Raw genomic sequence first — 14,360 nt, 5'->3', positions numbered from 1 at the left:
CCTGTCACGTTCGGCGGCCTTTGGATCAGTCACTTGGATTCTAAATACGGCTAGGCCACTCAACATCAGTAAGCACCCATAGCTGCTGCAATGCCGAGAAAACGGTGCTTCCTACGTGGCTAAACCCATAAGTTGGCAAAGCACATTGAATTAGGCCGTGAAAGTTTCTTGCTGTTGAGCGCTGCAGCGCAGTCAGCAAGATCCGCAAACCCGCTGAAGTGAACAACCCTTGGCTGGCGGCTTTCGGCATGTTATTTCCTCCAGGTGAAAGCAGGACTTTAGGATACCGACTAGTGAGGTAACTGCATTGGTGTGGTATATTATCAGCTGATTGGGTGCCTCACCGAGCTTCAGCTGAACAATGCCGAGATAACGAAAATTGTCCGAGAACGGACCCGTCCGTGTCGGGGCCGAAAGCCGGACCCATTGTACAACACTCTGTGGACTGTTTTGGGCATGGCCGGCAATTTTCGTATTTGCTTGTTGCTTCAGTCCCAAATTTTACCAGGAGAATGAATTGCTGAGTCTGAGTTCGTGTCATCAGTAGTCCTCAGCGTGTAATTGGCTGAGTGCGGAATTCCGCCGTAACCTGTCATCATGTGGCGTTCTGCGCTATTGCCGAGGTGGAACCTAGACCGTTCAACCCAGTTGGAAAGCCAACCCAAGGCCGCGACGTTATTCGGTTGCGAATAATCTCTTGTGTGACTAAGATTACGATCTTTCCCGGGTTGACGTACTGCACAGTTGCAAAAAGTATCCATGGAACGGCACTTCGAAATACTGCGTCATCGGCATCATCGGCATCGTCAGTCACCTCCGGGTTAGCGGCACTTAGAGGGCGTTCGCGAGTTCATCAAAATATTCGAGAATTTATCCCAGATCCAATATGAAGCTCTGAATACAAATAGCATCAAGAGCTCAGTCCTCAGGGATGAGAGAAACCATCCAGACACGCACACAATTCAGTCCAAAACAACATCATAAACCACCATCACAAACTCCTTTCCATATCTTTCCAATATTACTTTTTACTGATCTTACGTCAGTAACCTCATTTCGATATGACTTTAATCAACAGCAATAAAGACTTTGACTTCATTGTCGTTGGTGGTATGCCAAGAACTGATCATCGCCTTTGAGCCAACCATATCTCTAACAATCATCTAGGTGGCACAGCCGGCTGCGTTGTGGCCGGACGCTTAGCTGAGAACCCCAGCGTGAAAATTCTGGTTATCGAGGCCGGTGTTAGCAATCCGAAGGATAATGAAGCCATAACGACGCCCGCTCGCGCTTTCGAGCTCAGGGGGAGCAAGTGGGATTGGGGATACAAGACAACCATGATCGACCGTCCCGAGTACACTCGCATCGAAAAACCCAATACCCGTGGCAAGGTCCTAGGCGGTAGCAGCTGCCTCAACTACTATACCTGGATTCGTGGAAGCGCAGCCACCTTCGACGACTGGGCCGCGTTTGGAGGCAGCGAATGGACATGGGCCGGTTGCAAGGAGTATTTTGACAAGCCTGCCACTTTCCACGACGACCAGGGCCTCTTCCCCAAACACTTGCAGCACATTGGCACATCAGGACCTGTCCACGTCTCTCCCGCAGAGCTAGTTGCTGAAGCCGCTCCTTTCCGTGAAGCTCTAAAGACGGCTTGGGTCAGCAAAGGCGAGAAGCTTAACGATGAGATCTACGATGGTGAAATGCATGGACTGGCAACCGCGGTGAGCTCCATCTACAAGGGCACCCGTTCCTCCAGTTGGCTTTTCCTTGAGGGCAAAAAGAACGTTACCGTTTTAGGTCAGACCAACTCTAGACGACTTATCATTGAGAACAACCGGGCTGTCGGTGTCGAAGTTATTGGACCAGACGGCGGAAACCTTTCATTTCGCGCCAATTACGAGGTTATCGTTGCCTCTGGTGTCTATGAGTCGCCTAAGCTCCTGATGCTCTCCGGAATTGGCCCAAAGGAGCATCTCAGGTCTTTCGGCATCGAAACAATTGTCGACTCACCCCACGTTGGCCAGAATCTACTTGACCATCCCATCATGCCCCACGTCTTCAAGCTCAAAGACGGTTATGGCCTTGACCAACACCTCCTGCGCGCTGGTCCTGAGAAAGATGGCGCCGTGTCATCTTACCGCTGGAAGCACAAGGGACCGCTGGGCAGTGGCCTTCTTGAGCTGATTGGCCTGCCCCGCATCGATGAACGACTCAGGAACTGTCAGGAGTATACTGAGTATCTCGAGAACAACGGCGGGGTTGATCCCTTCGGTCCCAGCGGCCAGCCCCATTTTGAGATCGACTTTGTTGTAGGTTCCAAACCCCCTACAACACAATTCCTCTTAATACCAACTCATTATGAATATAGCCTATGTTCTGCGATGCCTTCCAGTGGCATATTCCCACCCCGCCGCAGGGTGACTACTTCACCGTTATTGTCGATCTGCTTCGCCCCCTTTCCCAGAATGGCACGGTGACGCTTAACTCGACCAATCCCCTCGAGCAGGCCAAAATCAACATTAACTTCTTCTCCAGCGATCTTGACCTTATTGCCATGCGCGAGGGTGTCCGATTCGTCGACGACATCATCATGAATGGAGAGGGTATGAAAGACATTATTGAGAGCGACTACCCCTGGCCCATGCCCCGCAACTCTGATGAAGCCATGATCAAGATGATCCTAGAGCGCTCGCAGACAGGCTTCCGTAAGTTCCTTCGACTTCACTTGCAAACAACTCTCTTGTTGCTGATCACACATAACACTGACACTTACATAACTGATAGACCCTTGTGGTACCACTCGCATGTCCCAAAACATTGAGCAAGGTGTTGTTGACAACAAGCTCCGTGTTCACGGTGTTGACAGTCTCCGAGTTGTAGACGCTTCGGTTATTCCTGTTATTCCTGACTGTCGTATTCAGAACGCTGTCTACATGATTGCCGAAAAGACTTCAGACATGATTAAGGCTGCCTACCCTGAGCTTTACCAGTAAGATAGCTGGCTTATAGTCATACCGTGGAGAACAGTGGAGCTGAATGTTCTGCTACGTTTCTGTATGACTAGCCAAGTACAAAGTATGTATTGTACCATATGGTTGAATAGACGTCGTTTGGTTACTGGCTTCATCCTCTGTTCGTGTATTAGATCTTCGACTTAATAGTCGACGAGAGCTGGGGAGAAACCCATAAGTTTTACTTTTCGTCTACTTACTCTAGAGCTTATCGGGTTTCCCTGTCCTTGTGGCTGAAGCGGCTCTTGAGTCTGGAATAGGTAGTAATATAATCGGTGAATATTATTTGAGGCTTCCGGGACTTGGAGACCTAGAAATGACGGCTTCGAATACTTCTGTCACAGTACTTCTCTTTCCAGAGTTGGAGGGAATTCCGTCTGGTTAAACAGGGCAAGTCGCAATAATGACAGGTGTAGGGCTATAGGGTCTGAAGCAGCCAAATACATGTTTGTTCTTTATCATGTAGGGGTTACAGAGTTATTACAAGTCCATCACCCACCCTTCGATGGTTACGCTACCGTTCCCTGACGTCAACACGCCCACTGAGACAACATTGTTGAGCCAATAGTAATCCTCGTTGCCCGTCTCAAAAATCTGTCTGAGGTAAATCTTTCCATTCGTTTGCTTCGATCCACTCGTCTGGATGAAAATATTTGCACCATCATCCGTCCTCAGATTGTACCGTGTGTCAGGATGGAAGACGCCCTTCGAATCTGTGAGACCCCAGTCGGCACCAAGATCGAGGACAGTACCTGCCGTTGCGAGTTAGAACGAACTCAAGACGAGACGCAAAACGCATTGGAACGACTTGCCGCTAAGCCGAGGACCATCAAAACTGCCGCCGATGATGGGAATCGCTTTGCGATCGCTATACATTCCCGTACCAATCTCAATTGATGAGTTGAGCAATGCGGTGAGAGTGTAGAGATAAGTCAATTTGGGGGCCTGCGGCTCTGGGGTATCTTGCGCGACGGCGGCAAAAGCACCGAGCGCAGTTGCGAGGACCCAAGAAAGAATCATATTGAAAGTTAACTAAGTCTTAGGTTGCGTTTGGCGTATGTAGACTTACTCTTTGTTCAACTGTGGCACAGTCTCGCTATTTGTACTTCAATTGAATGCAACTGGTTGGTATTTGCCGATTCATTGTCCCGATATTAAGATCGGACCCTTCCCCTCTGCCAACCCGACAAAATTGAGTCAGGACCATCCCAAGCATGCGGGGTTTCTCCAAAACCTTTTGGTCACTTTGTCAGGTTTCCCTGGATCTTGCGCATTGCCTGTTACGGCCTTCCCTCCTGAATCGGTGCCGCGCTTGCGCTTCCGCGTTTTTGCAGTTCATCTGTTTCTAGCCGGAACACCGAGTTGATGTTCGGATTACAAAAGTTGGTAACGCTACCGAGCCCAACAATATGGCCACTGTTAGGGACTTGACTAAACAGCTTCCGAAGTTTGGTACAAATGTCAACTTAGCTGAAAATCACTCTACACAGTATATGGCTATACACTTACCCGGTAAAGCAGCCCAAGTAGCAGACACGAGAATCCATGATCTCATTGGGTGTGGGACAGCGAGTAATTAGCCATCGACGCCGAAGTCCTACCGAAGGTGCAAGTCAAAGCCTCCCTGCGTCGGCGCATTGCACGTGGTTCTTCTTTGAACCGCTGACTAGCCTCATCCTCGGATAACTGCATTAAAACCTTGTCAAAAGCCCCGCACGCAGCCAAGTATCGACATGCTTCCTTCTTAACCGCTATGTCAGCACTTGTGTCCGTCTTCTTGAAGGCGGGTTTTCGGAATGCCGAGGTTATGCCATGATGGGCCCACGGCTCCATATTCGCCGCAATGAATACGGAAGCCGATCCCTTCTGAACGTGCAAGACGAGTATCTAAATATCGCAGCGTAACGCCGTGAGCAAATAAAACACTGAAGATGGCAAGTAGTTCATCGTCGTACCAATTACGAAAATGTCATTCGTATATCACAAGGTGGCCCACTTCCAGTAAAACGACGAAAAGCAGACCAAAAGATCAAAGCTAGAGGAATGAACATATATCTAGGTACCCTTGTAGCCCGAAATAGGAAATATCATCTTTCCATGATGAACAAAAAGATGAACCCCCTCCACGTGGTCGCCATGGATATATGTACGGCATCAATCCCCGCCGCCCCTAATTTTCGTGCTCCTTCACCCCTTTGTTTCCTACGAATACCATACCATGCCCGAGCGTCTACGTCAAACCATGCTGTCTTCCAGCGTAATGATGATGCCATGAACATCGAAACACATACGCTCCTCACACCATCTGCCTGGTACATAAGAGCATTGCACCAATACTAGGTCACTCTCCTCAGAATTTCCGAAATGCATGTCAAACAACAGACCCAGAGTTTTCAGAGAGGGCGTGGAAGTGTCTGAATTGTGCGGTCGAATTGCCAAGATGAGTGAGTCGGGATGTTGAAGTCATGCAGTTGCTGAATGACTCAATGAGCTTGTTGTGAGGCAGATGGTTTATGCCACGATGAAGAAGCTCAGGGCGTCTATAGGATGGAACATTCGGGCCGGCCTTTGTGTTCACGGAGAGGGTCTGGGTGCCCGCGGGAACGGGGCATCCGGCGCTGAGGGGCGATAGGCGGAATAGGGGGGAGGGGCATCACAGTTACAGACAGCGCCACTACGACCAGCGACAAACCTCGCCGCCATAGCCACCGCAACACCCTAGTCTCCGTTTCCACGAATCATTCCTCCGGTAGCAGACAACCGCTCAACTTTTCCTCAGCAAGGCACGTCCACCAAGGCAATACACACTGACAACACAGGTCATTAGCCTACGTACCAGAAGCCTGTACTGCTAGCAAGTTTCACGGTCCACTATTTGTTTCCGACTCAAAGCAGCATACTCACCCTGCTCACCCCACTCGCCCCCGATCGCGCAACCTTGTGGTGGTGGGCGATCCGGCTGCAACCTCCCAGCAACAGTTACAATTGTTTCTCGGATCGTGATCTAGAGCTGTAAAGAAAACCAATGATTCAAGATTGAGTTTTGGCGTGTAACGTGCCAAGGCCATAGCCATCTTTTTGTCGCTTGGTGTAGTCATTCTGCTGAGGCGAGAAGGTATTTAAGGGATTCTTTTGACCTTGATTTCATTATTCCGGAATGACAAAAGCCAAGAATGCATGCAAGTCCCAATGATCCTACATCTTGACCGGAGACGCTTCACATCTCGTTGGGGAAGCTGTGTCTTATCCTCTCTTTAGCATGATCAAGAAAGGAAGCGATTATGAATCATTGCGACTTCTTTTCGAACTGAGGAAACTCGGTATGTAGGTATTTGAGCATGAAGTTCCGCACGCGATCTCGGATTTTCTTTGATGTTTTGATTCTTATTAGCATCTCTTAGTTACGATTTCGAGCTGGAACTGCAGTATACTTCTTCATGGTGGTGTATCGGATCTCGATGAGGTCTGCCGTCAACGGTGAAGACTCCTTCGGAAGCCCATCAGCGGCGGGATTGTCGACAGACTCGCGTATCAGATTCCCAAGTATCTGTCCTTGGAACAAAGTCAAAATCTTGTCTCCGACTTCAATCATATTTTCTCCGTCAACTTCAATGTCGAATCTTCCTCGAACTGTACCCTTCAGGATCATCAGTGTTATCCGTCCAACATTAAAACCATGTGCATAAAACAATCACAAGCTATGGTACACACGATTTTGTTGCAGTCCTCCTCGTCCGCTGGAAAGAGACAGATCACAGACTCGGAACTCAGGAACAAGGGATCAGAGGCAAGAAAAGGCCTGTATCATATCCAATTTTTGGAGTTGGTGTAGGTTTGAAAGTAGCCAGTAGTGAAAGTAGAGAACTTCGGCCACGGGTTTACTTACCCACTCAAAATGAATCATCCCTGACGAAAACGATGCGCGGGACTAGTATCATGGAAAGCACTTTTGAGGTGTTGCGATCGATCAGCAACCAATGGGATCAGGAACACACAGCAGATATTGAGGATGGAGTTCCTCCCACTTCTTGCGGTCCATACGCCCTCAGGCCACATCCTATGGGTTATGAGGCAGATGTGTCACAGAGACATGGGCGGCAGAAACGTTCTATCGGTATCAGTGCTTCTGTAAATACTTACCGAGATAAAGATGGAGTGACCGAAGACGAAGTTAGTATATCCGCCGTCCCCTCTGTAACACGCTTTGAAGGACCACTTGAAGTTGAGAGTTTGGAATTAGACAAGCTTCTGTAATTGTGATATCGAGGACTTTGTGACACTAAGTCAGCAGTTCAGCCTTCTTTGGGGTAATCCCTGAAATTTGGAACATCAGTAAAGGCCACTAGGAACTTCTTAGAAGCATTTAATTGAACGTACACTCTGGCCGAAACTGAACAAGAGCTTTATATTCGGCTCTGTCGCCCTATTGTATCTTTCGCTCCGTCATGGCTACAGAAGTCAAAACAGTTTGAATGTTCGGAAGGGAACAACAGTACACTCCTCTTGAAGCTTAATCTTCGATTCAGTATTGGACTGAAGGAATGCGACTTGCACTCCAATGGCCTTATACAAACCTAACGCGTTTTGTTCTCCCAGTGTGTGGTCTGTGACTTCGTTGAGGAACTCATCTGTCTAGAACTTTAGTGTTAATGAACTGTTTATCAATTTTTATAGAAGGGTGGAGTGCAACTCCTGTTACTCGCGCAACCAACAGTCCACCAAGTGCGGCCCAGTTCTGCCAAAGTGTAGCCCTTCGTTCCGGCATGCCCGGTCCAAAAATCCCGGCGTGTGAGCGCCTATGAATGGAGAATCATTCACAGGGGTAAGGATCTCCGTGATTACCATAGGCTATTACATTTGAAAGTCCGGCTGGGCGGCGCGATTGAACAAGAACCCGAAAGTCTAGAAGCAATTTCACGACGTGGCGCGGTTCGCGTTTGCACTGCCGGCGTATGCCGTGATTGCCGAGCTGTCCGGGTTGCTAATCGCCAAAACCCCCATACTAGTTCATTTTAATGACGAATCTTAAATGCCGAAGTCTGAGGTATGGTAGGGACGAACATAACTGTCAGTAAAATAATGATGATCCATACGAGCAGAGGTTGTCGTGTTCGAAGGAACTCCGCAGTCCATCTCCCGGACGGATATCCTGGTCTGGAGGGCACTCGACCTTCAATTGCCATGAAGTGCAGGCACCCAAAGTTGTATTCGTTCGACAAACATGCCATCCATCATCAGGAACTTGATTGTGATCACCAAATCACAGAAAACCAAGAAATTCATGTGGCAGACCGCCAAATGTGGAGGGTCTCCTTGACAGCACGGCCAGTGGTGATCAAGGCGGTGCTATCGGGAAACCTTAAACGCTTAATTGAGCCCGGTTATGGGAAACCGAGACCGACCTCATTTAGGTGGCGCATGCCTGTCTATTCGTAGTTGGCGGGCAGACAACGCGTGACCCACACCAGGAAACCGAGACCGACGGGCTGATTGCACTGCCTAGCGTTGAGACTGCCGCCAGCGCATGTTTTGCTTGCGTTGGGCGTTCTTCCACGGCGGATGAAATGGATATCCAGATTTAATCATGCGGATGTACGCGTATAAGGGTCTGTAGTAGATTGTTCAAAGTTGATAAAGAAGGCAGCATAGCTACCTTGATCTCCCGTGGTTTTGAATTCATCAAAACATCTCTAGTCCACCGCAACACCGCACAACTCTCCGCTCATCGACCCTTGATAACAAAAACTTATTACGAAACCGTCATCGAAATCCGACGCTGGAACTAAAGTCATGCCTGCCATGGACACTAAACTTGCGAACATGCGCTTGTTCGACAACCGCCATCTACTCAAGGTGCAAATCTTTCAGATCATCGTCATTCACATCGTGATGGGTCTTTCCGGTGCCAGACTATTCCTCCGAGCCAAAGGCGGACCGGTGACCCGAAACAACACTATGTCTCTGGCTATTGTAAGCAATGCACATTTTGAAATTGAAAGGGTTCAAAGTCCATATTCAGAGCATCAATACGCTAACGAGTCGACGCAACATTAGGCCGCCAAGTCAATGGTCTTCTTGGTATACGAACTTAGCACCCAGCACTTTTCCAAGTTTCGCAGGTTTGCCAGTCTGAAGACAAACATGATCCTCAACTGTCTCGAGCCCCTATTCTGGGGCGCTGTCGCCTTCTTGTCTATCCAGGGAAACATCCAACGATGTGTGGGCGTTAGCTGCACCCTGAGCTGGGTGATTGTCGGCGCTGCCATCTTCCTCAAGTACGTTTTCAACTCTGATCCGATACCTTGCGAATCCTGTCAATAAGATACACAACGCTGACTAGAGCTTCGCACAACAGTCTCATCGCTGCTTATGTCGCCGTTATATCATACACCGATTTTCGCTTCATGCGCCGTACCGGCACGACCCGCGGCGCCTCTGTCGATCGCAAAGCCCCACGAGCTACGGAGGAGATAGTTTCAGCCGGGTCTGTTGAGGAGCAGGAGCTAGCGCCTCCGGTGAGAAAGACAGAGCGTACGAGCAGAGAACAATGGACTCATTAAAAGAAACCCTTGGTACAGATATCAAATCCTGGATCTGTTTGCTAGCTGAGCTGGGTCTCGAGTGCCCAACGTAGAGAATGGAAAACTAACAAGAGGTGGGAGTTGCTCAAGCTTAAACAAAGCTCGAACATCGCATTATGGTGGGGTCGGACCTTTCTTTCATGTCTGGATAGTCAAGCGTAATAATTATTAGTCAGAAAATGTTCTGTTTTGTATAACCTGCAATAGAACTTACACTAGAAACACGAGAGTAGCTATTCTACTCAACGAACTTTACATTCATCACTTTCCTTACCTGATAGATATTCACACGACCTTGTTTTCCCAAAGACATCCTCGAGCTTAGCTGACGTCCTAGTGTCAAATACAACAACAACAACAACTACTACTACTGATTCGAGTAGAGAGGTGGTTACCAAGGCATTACTTCTGAAGAACGTAAAGTACATTTCCTTACTTAATCATGATGCTAACCTGGTTGTTGTTGATTCAGGAGCCGTAGCTTGAGTAACTCGAAAGCTTTTCTCCGTTACGTATCTAATCACATAGAACCTCATCGGTTTATTGTGAATCTCTAGTTCCAGGTCTTACAGAAAAATCACCATGTTACTAATGGACCAAAGATCACCAGTATGACTAGTACTGAATCCCATAGCCCAGTGTGCGAGCCCCTAAGCCCAGATCTCGGAACATACCAAAAACAATAGAAACCACCAAATGAACTTCAATAAGAATCAAAGTTCAACTTAACTACCAACCACAACAGGTCAAGTCCTGTGGAGGCGAAGGCAAAATGAACAAATCTGCTAGCCGAAATGGGATCATTCGCCGGCAATGGCCGGCATGTAGCTGGAATGGATTTAGCTACTCAAACAAGTAAATCTTGATTTTACATATAATCTAGCTCCTCACAAGTAAAATAACACTAGAAGTTAATCACTAAAAGTAAACTCAACAACAGAGACAATCCAATGAACCCAGGATATCAGCATAAATTGGAGCTCTGACAACATCACTCTGATTGGTGTTTTAACATATCCGAAGCCTTCATCGGTCCCGCACGAAAGATCGGATGACGGCCCCCAACCCCCCTTGACAAATCTGGACGATCAAACTCGGCCTGCGGCATCCAATCACGACTCGTACGACATCAGACGGGAGTTTAACATTGCTAAACAAACATCAGACGCATTCTTCTTACGGGCCTGTGTTTCCAGAACCCATCGTCCATACCTCGTTGACCGCAGCCGCATTCTGCATGCGCAGTCATTATCCTTGTTACCAATCTTGCAAACAGCTGACCACAACACAAGAGCCTCGCCTTCAAGCATGACGGGAAGCGTTTCATTACTCCTTCCGAAGTACAGGTCGTCTTTCAGCTTGTGGCCGACCATAAAAGGCATAGCTTGCTTGAAACACCAAGATCCCAGGTCTTCGCTCCGCCGCCGGATTCTCTCCCGCTGCGTCCCAACCGTCGTTTGCTGGGCCAGGAAGACGCTGCTCGAGACCCGTTCCAACAATTGCAAATCATAACCAATATCAAAGCGGGAATATTGAATGAGCGTGGTTCTTCCATTACTCGCGTTGCCAAGTAACTAAAGATTATATAGCTTGTGCTCTTGCGCCCTGGTTGTTGTCTCAGTCTCTCGGTCTCTCTCATCGGAACAATACAATCCTTCCAGTTTACATTGCGGCCCCCTCGGATTGCGTCCGTTGACTGCTGGTATCTCGAACAAAAGAAAGCTGTGGCAGATGCCCCTTGTGTATCCGGGCCCGTCCCAGTTCTCAGGATGTCTCTCCTATCAGTCCTCGGCCGTTTTGATCATTACCATAACTTCTCTCACCCACTCTCTACACCCCACATTACCCGACATAGAATCATCAATCACACTCAGTCCGTATCAAAGAAGCTTCCCGTCCGCTTCAACATGCTCAAATCAACCAGTCCCATCACGCGCCCATCCAGCCCCTTCACATAGTCGTCGTACACCCACCAAGCACCGCACATGATTGCTCCAACCACAATCTGCGCCACCCCGAGCCCGAGGACGGTTGATTTCAGCCCGGTCCACACCACAATAGCATTTGGCACCGCCATGACGAACACCCCGGCGAGTAGATTTCTCCAGCACACCACCCCGGCGTCCATGTCGGCCACGTTCCTCAGGCAGACGTTCAAGTTGGACGAGGTGAACTGCGTTGAGCGCCAGATGATTGGTCGGATCGCGGAGTCGAGAACGGCAACGCCCGCCGCCAGGAGGCCGAGAAGAAACGAAAGGAGCGGGAACGAGAGCTTTGTGCCGACGCCGCCAGTCTTGAAAGCGCTCGTCTCAGATACCTCGGACATGACATCGTGGGTCTTGAGGCCGAAAGCGAGGACCCCTGCGGCGGCGAGGACTGTGCCGCCACCCAGGATGCAGACGGTGTCGAGATTCGTGTAGTCGGTGTGTCGTTTCCGGTAAGAAGCAAACCCAGTGACGGTAAGTATGGCTAAGATGAAGGGCGCCGCCATGAGCGAGCCGATGCTGGACTCGTTGAGCATCCACGGCATGGGGAAGAAGAGCAGGGAAAGCGACTCGGCTAAACCCCACAGCGCGCAGTACGGCATAAACGTCACCAAGACAAGCAGCAGAGTTGTCGGCGCAACAAAAGCGCGGGGCCCCTGTAGAAGCGTGCGCGCGTCCATCGTGCCGGAGAAAGAGAGAGGCTTCATAGTCCGGAGGTAAGCCTTGACATCTTCTACCGACGGCTTGCCGAGGGGCTTTGGGGGCTTCGACATCCATGACACAGAGGATGCCGGGGGTTGCGCAAAGCTGTTGCTAAACCACCGTTCATATGCCGTCTCCGGAGCGCCAAAAAGAAGCAGCGGGATGGCGATGAGCTGGAAGACGTTGATGATCTCAAACTGAACGGTGAATCGTCCGGCATTTCGAGACGCGAGGCCGCCGAGCAGGGGCGCACCCCAGGTCGTCGCGATAGAAAGGACGTTGTAAGCGGTGATGCGAACGTTGCGCTCATGTTCCTAGAGGATGTCAGCGATTGAACCGTTAACCTGAGGCCATTCAGAAGACGTACGAAAAAAGTGTCGTGGATCGAGCCGAGAACAAGAGTGTCGAACGCGCCCCAGCCCAGGCCCTGGAAGACGCGCGCTCCCATGCACGCCCCAAAACTGTTGCCCGCTTGCATGTTCCACATTGCGCCAATGAAAATCAGTACCATTGAGACAAGGTACACCGGCCTCTTGCCCCAGACTTTCGAGGCCATGAGCCCAAAGAGGCCCGTGAACGCCGAAACGATAATCGGCACGGCCGTCAGAGACGCTACAGCCGTGTACGAGGCCATGAACCTCACAGTGAGGACACTGTTGACGCTCAAGTACGCTGTCTTCATTCCTCCAACTAGCCCAACAGTCATCATCAGCGCGATGAAGTTGAGCTCTTTTTTCCACTGCGGCCAGTTCTGTAGTGAATGGTTAGCCACTATTCGGGCAAGATACCGCTGGGTGTAACCCACCAAAGGATCGTCGGGGTCGTCGGTCGGTTGAGGACTCAGTTCCGTCTGAGAGTGCTTCCCGGTACCATACTTGATCTTCCGCTGGGTCGACGTCGTTGAGAACGAAAACCGCTTCGTCGAGCTTGTCATCGGTCGCGGCAAATCGTCCTTCGGCGGCGGCGGCGGCGGTTTCGAGAACGACAGCCTCCTAGCCGTTTTCTCTGGTGCAACGTGGCTCTCGTCGGGCCTGGCCAATTCGACCTCTCCCCTTTCCATGTCTCTCTCCATCTCGTTCGTATTACCAAATCGCCACCCCGGGATTTTACGTTTTATTTTTGGGTATTCGCACAAATGGAGCCCAGCTCCGATAGATGTAAACTGAACCAGCAGTGATAAAAGAAGAGAAGAGAAACGTGACAACGTAAAACGTAAAACCAGTCGGTGGAGAATGAATGAGGAACATCGAACCAAATGATGGTTAAGAGAGGAGAGAATGGTTATTGGGTTAGGTATTAGGCGACTTGGGGCATACTCATACACTCCTCTACTGACACACCAATACCTCCGTGATGAAGAAGACAAACCCGTAATCGACATGCGATCGTCATCGACAAAGACGACTGGTCAACCAGGGCCACAATTCCCACCGGTTGAAAGCGACCCGATGTGACCTCACGGCCCCTGGCATGAGAGGCCCCCAACAGACCAGGCATCATGCACGCGGCGATGGCCACGAGTTCGGCCCCGTCCCCAGCGGCATCATTGGACGAGACATGGCTTGCAGGGATGATGCGCCCTGTCAAACGGCTTTCCCGTCCGATGGATGACGGGTGCTTGGGCCACCGCCGGCCTAGGGGAGTAGACGCTGAAACAGTCCTGATGCTAGGACTGTCTCTTGGTTATCATCATGGGGATGTTGAATTATGGTGCGCCGACTAGGTATGACAGATCCTGGAAACCACGCCAACAGCGTCTTGAGGCTCATAAAATGGAAGAGTCTTTTAAGTGTCGTCTTTGAATAGCTGTCGGCCGGGCATTGTGCATAATGTGGCCTGTGTTGGGCAAAGCTAATCCGGCCTTCCAATGCTGGGTCGCAGGTGCCAACATTTAATATGATACAAGATCATCGCAAGAAGAGACAATTGAATGTCGGTATCTCAGAGGCCTTCGATCATTTGAACTTTGTGTGGAGGGAGAGCCGCTGACGCGCGGCCGTCCGGGTGCAACGTATGGACGCACGCTTGACGCGGTGCCGTTGCAGCGGCGGGCGATGATGCGTCTTTGAAAGATTCTG

At 50.0% G+C, this 14,360-nt stretch overlaps 4 protein-coding genes across 4 annotated transcripts; 2 read left to right on the top strand and 2 right to left on the bottom strand.

Annotated features, from left to right (window-relative positions):
- Positions 1–1,061: 1,061 nt before the first annotated feature.
- Positions 1,062–2,996, top strand: ColSpa_05348 (putative GMC-type oxidoreductase; the record flags this gene model as incomplete). The annotated part of the gene is made up of 4 exons (XM_049271560.1): positions 1,062–1,110; positions 1,168–2,312; positions 2,372–2,708; positions 2,788–2,996. The coding sequence occupies 4 exons, from the start codon at positions 1,062–1,064 to the stop codon at positions 2,994–2,996; spliced, it is 1,740 nt and encodes a 579-aa protein (XP_049127517.1).
- A 498-nt stretch (positions 2,997–3,494) lies between these two features.
- Positions 3,495–4,034, bottom strand: ColSpa_05347 (UPF0357 protein; the record flags this gene model as incomplete). The annotated part of the gene is made up of 2 exons (XM_049271559.1): positions 3,495–3,766; positions 3,791–4,034. The coding sequence occupies 2 exons, from the start codon at positions 4,032–4,034 to the stop codon at positions 3,495–3,497; spliced, it is 516 nt and encodes a 171-aa protein (XP_049127516.1).
- A 4,770-nt stretch (positions 4,035–8,804) lies between these two features.
- ColSpa_05346 (uncharacterized protein) lies at positions 8,805–9,574 on the top strand (the record flags this gene model as incomplete). The annotated part of the gene is made up of 3 exons (XM_049271558.1): positions 8,805–8,984; positions 9,069–9,289; positions 9,355–9,574. The coding sequence occupies 3 exons, from the start codon at positions 8,805–8,807 to the stop codon at positions 9,572–9,574; spliced, it is 621 nt and encodes a 206-aa protein (XP_049127515.1).
- Positions 9,575–11,465: 1,891 nt separating this feature from the next.
- On the bottom strand, positions 11,466–13,354 carry ColSpa_05345 (putative MFS-type transporter; the record flags this gene model as incomplete). The annotated part of the gene is made up of 3 exons (XM_049271557.1): positions 11,466–12,596; positions 12,650–13,033; positions 13,088–13,354. The coding sequence occupies 3 exons, from the start codon at positions 13,352–13,354 to the stop codon at positions 11,466–11,468; spliced, it is 1,782 nt and encodes a 593-aa protein (XP_049127514.1).
- Positions 13,355–14,360: the final 1,006 nt, after the last annotated feature.

The sequence above is a fragment of the Colletotrichum spaethianum genome (assembly GCF_022836535.1).
Source record: "Colletotrichum spaethianum MAFF 239500 DNA, contig12, whole genome shotgun sequence".
Lineage (NCBI taxonomy): Eukaryota > Fungi > Ascomycota > Sordariomycetes > Glomerellales > Glomerellaceae > Colletotrichum > Colletotrichum spaethianum.
This window is presented reverse-complemented; position numbering and strand designations above follow the sequence as displayed.